Source organism: Octopus sinensis, linkage group LG13, assembly GCF_006345805.1.
Source record: "Octopus sinensis linkage group LG13, ASM634580v1, whole genome shotgun sequence".
In the NCBI taxonomy this organism is placed as follows: domain Eukaryota; kingdom Metazoa; phylum Mollusca; class Cephalopoda; order Octopoda; family Octopodidae; genus Octopus; species Octopus sinensis.
The window spans coordinates 10,824,395-10,834,394 of record NC_043009.1 but is presented as its reverse complement, the minus strand read 5'-3'; the positions used below and the strand labels follow the sequence as shown (position 1 = coordinate 10,834,394).

Sequence of the window (10,000 nt, the reverse complement as noted above, 5' to 3'; positions counted from 1 at the left end):
CATATCTAAATTAAGTATTACTTAACCATCCCCTCACACCGTCTCCGATGAAGGGATATAATTAATAAATATCCTGGAAACAGCTGCAAGACCTTCTATCTATAAATGTTCTAATGTCTACACAGCATTGGTTCTTTTTATCTCATTACGCAAAAAATTCTTATATATGTTTGTGTGCGTGCGTGCGTGTGTGTATACATATATATATTTTTGTGTAAGAATGAATATATGTAGGAGTGGCTGCGTGGTAAGTAGCTTGTTTACCAACTACATGGTTCCGGGTTCAGTCCCACTGAGTGGCACCTTGGGCAAGTGTCTTCTACTATAGCCTCGGGCCGACCAAAGCCCTGTGAGTGGATTTGGTAGGCGGAAACTGAAAGAAGCCCGTCGTATATATGTATATATATATGAGTGTGTGTGTGTGTGATTGTCCCCCTATCATTGCTTGACAACCGATGCTGGTGTGTTTATGTCCCCGTTACTTAGCGGTTCGGCAAAAGCGACCGATAGAATAAGTACTGGGCTTACAAAAGAATAAGTCTCGGTATCGAGTTGCTTGATTAAGGCGGTGATCCAGCATGGCCGCAGTCAAATGACTGAAACAAGTAAAAGAGTAAAGAGTAAAGAGTATATATATATATATATATATATATATATATATATATATATATATATATATATATATATAGGGAGAGAGAGAAAGAAAGGAATCGAGAGAGATAAGTGTGTGTACGTGTCTGTTATCTCTATAAAAGCTTATGTTCTTTCTTTCTTTCTCTTCTGTCGCTTAACTAACCAGTTCCCAAAAACTATTTTAGGATTTTGGTTTCTTATAGCCAACCATTTGTTAAATATGAGACAAAAGTCACAAGTATATTAAATATAATGTCATATAGAAAGGTTCATTCATATGGATATCTAGACATACACATGCATGAACATTATTTCACCTTGTCGGATGATGGCCAACAGATGAAAGCTCATAGGAGTACTAATGACATAGATTCGACGTGTTCATCACTGGATTATACTGAAATACATTTTTATGATACTTTAGCCACACTGTATATACAAATCGTTAGATATCCGGTGAAACGCAAGAGGAAAATTAACCAAAAACTAACCTAAGTATATTTAATTGTAACGTTGGCAATATCAATTCAAAGTTATTCATTCTACAAAATTTGGCTTCTTGATCTCATGCTAAAAACTTCCTTTAAGACAATGTTTCGGGTTTTACCAGTAGGGGCGAAAATGAAACGATTGTCCTTGCTCCCCACTCTGGAACTCCATCATACAACTGACTGTGTGAAAAACATTCCTCCTCTAATTCCAAACCAATAACTTTCAAATTCTGATCTTGGCATATCGTAAAAAACAGACGAAATGGAAATTAAAGTCGTTTGAATTCGAAAGGGCATATTGGAAGGTATTAAAGGTAAGATAGGAATAAAAACAGCTTCACCTTTTCCACAGACGCAAATTACTGTGGCAACGAAAGAGGTTAAATATGAGTTTTACGAGTCCAACAGCTATTTTGTGGGGTTTGGTGGTCCAAAATAATGGTTGAAAACTGAGTCCATCATCAGATAATACCAGCCTCCATCTTCAGGGAAGAATTTTACGTTTGACAGAAAGGAGATTAAATTCCTTTAATTCCTGATGTCATTTCTATTCTGTGTAAGTTGGACATTTCTATATGTAAACATATGCTTCTACGTGTTTTACATTAGTTGTATTAGATTTGTCTAATATTTTTTTATAAAACTATAGGAGTAGCTGTGTGGAAAGAAACTTTCTCCGGGTTCAGTCTCACTGCGTGGCACCTTGGAAAAGTGCCTTCTACTATAGCCTCGGGCCGTCCAAAACCTTGTGAGTGGATTTGGTTGAGGGAATCTGAAAGAAACCCGTCGTGTATATATATATATATATATATATATATATATATATATATATATATATATATACATGTATGTATGTATGTATGTATGTATGTATGTATGTATGTATGTATTTGTGTGTCTGTGTTTGTCCCCCTACCATCGCTTGACAACCGATGTTGGTGTGTTTATGTCTCTGTAACTTAGCGGTTCGGCAAAAGAGACCGATAGAATAAGTACTAGGCTTACAAATAATAAATCCTGGGGTCGATTTATTCGACCATAGGTGGTGCTCCAGCATGACTGGAAGAAGTAAAAGAATAAAATAGTAAACGAATAAAAGAACACACACACACACACACACACACACACATATATATATATATATATATATATATATATATATATTATATATATATATATACATATGCTCCTACACACGTGCCCTCTCATACACAGACAGACACACGCGCACGCATATGCATACTCATACTCACGCACAGATAGATATCAATTTATTCAGCATTTATCAAAGAAAACGGTTTAACTGTCTTGAAAAGACACGTTATTTGGATGAACGTGTGCGTTTGCGAAGCGAAAATCAAAACCGCTATCATATGTATATGAAAAATGACTGAAGTCAGTGTTTAAAAAACACACGCATACGGATTCATGCACTTACGTATAAACACACACACACACCACACACACACACACACACACACACACACAGACATACCCGCACTTATTCATCTCGAACAGATCTCGGACAAATCCCAACGCTGGAACATGAGTTCAAAAGAAATGGAAGTTGAGATGTGTCACTGAAGAGATTGAAGCAATGCGATGAAATAATTATTTGACAAAAAAAGAAATGACAAACTGAACAATACTGAACATTAGAACTATCGATTAACTGTTTGACTAAAGTGTTTAAGATAGGAGTTAGAAATACTAGTAAAAAAACAGCTGATCGATAGTTTTGTTAGTGGAGTAACTAACCCATTAACTAGCAATGACAATAAAGGACCAAACCAGTGCGTGTGTTTATTATTACCTGCATAATTCCCTGCACCAAAGTTACAATTGTATCTCTTTCAACACACGAATTCACATCAAGAATCTTGCAAACCAAATATATATGTATGCATGTATGTATATATTTATGTATGTGAATTTAAGCAGAAAATTGCCTCTCATCAGCAATCGATTGAGGATTGCTGCTGTTTCGGCCCCTTACACCAGAATCGCTTTCCCTAGTAACGTCACCAACCAAAAGAAAGGTATTTTAGTTATTGATACCTTCTAAATGAGATATAGTGGATGAAAATATATAATTTAAACCGTTGTAACTAATTCCCGAACAAGGAAAATAAAATAGAACAAGTTGCGAAATAGCAGATAGGTATAGCGTGCGATAAATATCTGAAAAGTGCTGAAGTCGAAAATTCAGATAAGAGACGAAAGTGTGAGTTGGAAATGACAGCAAATTGCATTCTACTACAATAATAGGAGAGAGAATACGCCTACGTAACTGCAAGCATATGTGTGTGTTTTTTTCAAGTGTTTTTTCCTTTTCTAGTTAGTTTTATCTACCAGTGCAAGATATCCTACGACGGAATCAGATTGGTAGTCACATTTGCGGTAAATATTGGCTGTGCAAGTTTGTAAAGATGACTTTTAGAAATGACTAGGTCTACTCTTTCCTGTGCACCCCTGCTTCGTAGTCTTTGACTAGTCTGGTGCTTGGTTCATTTGTTCACTTGGTAGATCTTATTTATTTTTAGGCTGATATACTAGCTGGATAGTCTTTTGGATTTTGCTGAGTAGCATTCAGGAAAACTTACGAAAACATACATGAACATATGCAGCAGAGTACCAGTCAAATACTGGGATGATCTAAACAACTAACCCCACCCGCCTATATTTGAGGCCCTCTGTTTATGTCGAAAATCGTCTAGATCTTTTCGCTATCTTTTTTCGATCCTGCTTTTCGTTCATTCTCTATTTTCTTCAACGTGAATATCTTATTATTAAACGTTTCTATAACCATTTGAGCATAGATTAATATTCAATAACAGATGCTGACGTGCACGCAGCCAAATTATACACTTCTAAAAGGAACTATATACAGAACAAATATATCTTCCTGTATGTTTCGCTCCAGACAACGATGTATACTTTGATATTGAATGGGTTAAACGGAAATAGTGAAATTTAGAATGAAGATTATCATCATTATCGCCTGTATATATCAATTGAAATTGTCCATTACTAACAGAGAAATTGCTATCGCACACAGTTTGTCGTCCATTTCGGCAGCAAATATTTCTGTGGCAGTTCAGATTTGCTACAGCTGTTACCATCTTAAAACTGATGAAGTAATTATAAGTTAGTGTTCATACAAAAGGTTATTGATTTCTTATATAACCGTTGTATTGCTAGCTTGCTCAATCTGTAGCAGTCTATAATACCTTGTAAAGTATTATAACTAATATATTAAAACAATTATTGTCTAAGTAAATAACTCTGTTGTTTCCGTAGAAATATTTTTGCTTCCTAATCTTGTCTTAAAAAAAGAACAATAACAATAGGCATTGCTAAATTCGATATAACTTGGAAATTATATGAGCTTGAAAGCCATAGGAGAATATAATGAAATGAGGAAATGTCTGAATGAAAATATCTACGGGTGCCAGAAAGTTTCAATCGGTGTTATGGTGCATCGAGAGGATGTAGTGACGACCTAGCAACCGACAAATCATTGCTTCACATGTCCTTGATATCTCGTCATCATTGCCGACGTGTTCCCTTATAAGGAACACATAAGTTTTATGGCCTAGTCTTAAGGCATGCATGCATCATACAAATCGTCAATTAACTACTAAGCTCACAGGCGAATATCATCGTGATCTTATCCCCTGCTAGAGATGGCAACAAAATCTAAAGCAACAAACTAAGGTCTTGATAAAGAATACACTAATGGATAATAGAAATCCAAGGTAGAATATATCTAGATAAAAAATTAGGTATAATTCACTAGAATGCATTTGATTGCAGACATATTCTGTCATAGTTCGTGTAGCACATAAAATAACAGCACCAACTTGTTACCACTGTAGTGTATAACTACAGTGATTGGCTAAAGTTACACCTTGCATTTTTAAACGGCTATGGGTATCCTTGCCAAATACACTGACTTTTGAATTCGTAAGAGAACAATCTTCTGTGGTTCTGCACAATCGGAAAGAATAAACTAACATCAACAATACATAGTTTATGCTCATAAGAACGTTAATGAAAGCCTTCCCCACCTGACTTCCACATCATTTAGTCATTAAATTTTGGCTGAGGTAGGTCACATATTCTCAATATGTTTCAATGCTTTAGCCAAAGATGAAACTGTGACAAGACAATTTTCAGAGCCTCAGACAAGTTTTTCAACTCTTCAATGAAAACCGCTGTTACATTTGTTGATTTTACTTAATAGCCTCACAAGTGTAGTATTCCAGTCTACTTTCAATGAAGCCGTTAAAGGCTAAGACCATTGGAACATTTAGAGTATTAGCTGTGTATGCAGTTATGTGTTACTGAGAACAGAAGCTGTTCGTTGCTCAGCTTGTTAAGCAGCACCCAAGAGATATCATTTTACTTGATAGGATGATTAATTGGATTGTATACAAGAACATTACAAAGAATCTGGTGGTGAGATAATTAATCATATTGATATTCATGCTTTCGTGTCGGCTCAAACTTCACTCTGGTACTACTCTGTGTAGCATACAAATGATATACATGCACTGAGGAACATATGCACACGCACACAAATACATACGCACAGAAACCTCAAACACACACACTTGCACACACACACACACCACACACACACACACTCACACACTCACACCCACACATATATATATATATATATATACGCATATACACACACACATATATATATATATATATATATATATATATATATATATAATATAGATATATATATATATATATATATATAAATGAATTTATATAGTTGTAAAATTTTTGTAATCAAACAAATTAATCAATTTATGTTGTAATCTACTATACAGCTCTTGGCATGTATTTACGATTTCATTCCCACCTTATTAGATTTTTCAAGTAGAGCTCTATGTATGTGTTTTTGTTTCCGTAACTATCTAAGAATATTTATTATTTCATGTTCGTGTATAAAGTAACGGCTTCGTTCTTTTGTCAATTCCTCGTCTATTCTTGTACCAAACTTACAAATAACTTACTCTCCATTCGAGGTCGAGTTTGCACAAGGAGAAACCTTCCCTAATTAGTTTGATCATTAGGAATGAGGTTTCGTTCATAAAAAAAACACGGCTCTAGGGTTGGGAGGAATCTCAGAATGCGAAAGATGTGAATTTATGACGATTTTTGCCGGAACTTTATGTTGCGTGAAGCGGGACGTTGCCAAATTTCCGATATTGGAGGACTGCCAAAATCATCCGATTTCTTCGCATAGAATGTGCTTCGTATAAGTGTGTGTGTGTGTGTGTTGTGTGTGTGTGTGTGTGTGTGTGGTGTGTGTGTGTGTGTGTGTGTGTGTGTGTGTGTGTAGCTTTCGATGGGCATGAAGTCTGTAAGTTTTATTCGAAAACATTTCATAATATTGACATCTCGCTTTCATAAATTGTAGTCAAAGTATATGAACCTTTTTCCAGTTCAGAACAGCATTCTAAAGGCTGTAGCAGTTCAGATTATATTTATATGATTTAATTTTAGAAACATATTAATAAAACTGAGCAGGGGTAGCTGTGTGGTAAGTAGCTTGCTAACCAACCACATGGTTCTGGGTTCAGTCCCACTGCGTGGCATCTTGGGCAAGTGTCTTCTACTATAGCCTCGGGCCGACCAAAGCCTTGTGAGTGGATTTGGTAGACGGAAACTGAACGAAGACTGTCGTATATATGTATATATATATATATATGTATGTGTGTATATATGTTTGTGTGTCTGTGTTTGTCCCCCTAGCATTGCTTGACAACCGATGCTGGTGTGTTTACGTCCCCGTAACTTAGTGGTTCGGCAAAAGAGACCGATAGAATAAGTACTGGGCTTACAAAGAATAAGTCCCGGGGTCGAGTTGCTCGACTAAAGGCGGTGCTCCAGCATGGCCGCAGTCAAATGACTGAAACAAGTAAAAAGAGTAAAAAGAGTAAAGAGTAATAAAAATATTATTTCTTTTAATAAAATCAACATACCTGTTATACCTGCTGGGCAGGTACAGGTATAAAATCCGAGTTTATCTTCACATGTTGAACCGAACTTGCAACCGTTTCCCACGCAGTCGTCAATATTGTTTTGACATGATTCACCTGACCATCCTGAAATATATTCAAGTATACTGAATGAGTTAAAACAATGTTGGATATTTTTAATCCTTTATCATTTTATTAGTGTTTGTTTTTGGTTTTATTACTATTGCGTCAATCTTTTGCTATGCCTCTATTTGATTGAGTCCTTTCTTAGCAGCGCTACATCACCGCGACTCACTCACAGAGAGTTGTGGCCGGGTGGCCGGTTGTCGATGAAGATACTAAAGTCCATCCAGCGTTCCAGCCCGCCACTCGCCCTGAACAGTTGAAAAGCTACATATATCTATATGAAGTCGAATAACATTCACCAATGTCTAAATTGTTGTTTTTGTTACCACTTTGCACCTTCACTACTCGGTACTATCGAGTGGTTTTCGTCCTTTCGTGCCTTAAATCACATGTTTTAGCTCTCAAAATGCGGCCTTCCCGTTTCGCTATGAAGAATTGGTGAAGGAGCAATATCATCGCGAGCACGACGGTTGCTATGACTTTCTTCAGCCCCTCTTCTACATTTCTAGATAAGACACCCTTTATTCTATTTATCTCTATCGCCCTGACCTTGCTAAACCTTTTTTCTGTCGAATTACCATTTGTTTCTTGACGATCACCCTCTTCAACACCACCTTAAAGTAATTCGATAATCTTGTCTTTGTAAGTTTGGTGCGCCTGGAGCGATACGTTTAGCTTCCAGTAACTGAGTCTTTGCTTATGAATTTTATCTATCATACCTAACATGTCACAAATATTACATAAGAATGTATTTATATGTTTATACCAATCATCTTTCTATCTATTATCAGCATACCTTTGCATACTCCAGTTAGGACAAATGTATCCGTCCTGTTACAGACACTGTACAGCAACCATGTTATAAAGTGTACAGAGTTCTGATGGCAGAATAAATTAAGCTTCAAAGATGCAGAAACCATGAAAATACGGTAAACTATTTTCAGGGTGTTAATACTGCAATATCATACGAATACATATAAGTATTTGCATAACCTCTTTGGGGCCACTCTTGCTCTAACAAATCACCGTCAGATTATTTTTTTAATTTTTTATTACATTGACACTATTTTCAGTCAAGGAAACGGTTTCAACATATTTTTATCCGTATTAATTTTTAAGACTCTTGCTTATTCGATATCTTCTTCACATATGCTAATAGGATTACTGTTTGTTCCAGACTATCTGAAGTCGATAGTAATCTTAGATTAAGCTACTACTCAGTCGAAATAGTTAAAAAGTTGTATTAGCATTATCTTCATATTTTTCCATCAAAAAGTATTCTTAATGCCAACATAACTAACTTCTGTTTAATGAATGCAAGGGAAAATAAAACATTATTGAAAGGAATATGATACAATGAATCCAAAGCCAGTATTTAGCGAAACGAGATTGCTAATAATATAGTAATGTATTTTACACGGACTATAGATACTAAATGGATGCTGATGAAGTGGTTGAAGATTCAGTAGTGAATATTTCATCAGTTGGTTATATTCTGTTTCTGCCACAAATCTGAAAAGCAGAATCTACCCTCTGGTAAATATAAGGTTTACGTACAATTCGGCTTTTCTGCAAAGCAGAATTTTTCTAAGCCGTTCACTGATCTTTAACGAATGTTTCATAAGCAATACTAAATCTAAATCATTCCATGTGTGAACTCTATAATATACACGAAAGAATTTTTACAAACATATGGTATAATACTCTGCATTATACACCTCTTAGAAACAACATTTTACTGGTCGGTAATACGCGTATCGAAAGATACAATACTCTGCTTAAAGACATGATATTCACTCCATAGTAAAAGGTTACATATATAGGCGCAGGAGTGGCTGTGTGGTAAGTAGCTTGCTTACCAACCACATGGTTCCAGGTTCAGTCCCACCGCGTGGTACCTTGGGCAAGTGTCTTCTACTATAGCCTCGGGCCGACCAAAGCCTTGTGAGTGGATTTGGTAGACAGAAACTGAAAGAAGCCCGTCGTATATATGTATATGTATATATATATATATATATATATATATATATATGTAAAGGCGGTGCTCCAGCATGGCTGCAGTCAAATGACTAAAACAAGTAAAGTGAATATATTATCTCTCCAACCTGTATCTTGCTCAAATCTTAAAATATGATTACAATATACAACAAACTATAAAAACATCTTCGGACAGAGATGAAATGAAGTTATGTAAAGAAGGATATTTAGTATAAAACAAAAATATTAGAGAGGAATTTGAGGAAATAAAATATTTATTAAGAAACCGAAGCGTTTTCATTGAGTTTCTATTTAATGATTTTGTATTTCACTACATCACCAGCCATGGCCTTTTGCAGGGCCACAGAAACTTTTGAAGTAATGGGAGAAAGGTAAGATGATATATTGAAACATAAGATCTGTCTCCAACAATTTAAACAGAGAGCCCCATGCTAGAGGTGACATGGTGACATAGGATAAAGTTGTGAGGTTAAACCCGCTCACTGATTAAATCCAAATCCACAAAACATATAACATGCATTCATCAATTTCCGCCCTCCGAATTCCTTCTACAATGCAATGGTAAAAAAAGAAACACACACACGCACACACACACACACACACACACACACACACACACACACACACACACACACACACACACACACACACACACACACACACACACAAGTAGTATATTAAGTGTCACTTCGGCAAGATGTCAAGTAGGGAGAGTCCTAAAGCTTTTGATACGAAACAGACGTTTAT

The 10,000-nt window shown here is 35.9% G+C and overlaps 1 protein-coding gene across 1 annotated transcript in view; it reads right to left on the bottom strand.

Moving 5' to 3' along the window:
• Positions 1-10,000, bottom strand: part of LOC115218507 — a 98,141-nt gene that overhangs the window by 12,539 nt on the left and 75,602 nt on the right. The window contains exon 6 of the mRNA XM_029788366.2: positions 7,133-7,255. Within this exon, the coding sequence (XP_029644226.1) occupies positions 7,133-7,255 (123 nt within the window). The remainder of the gene's footprint in view (positions 1-7,132; positions 7,256-10,000) is intronic.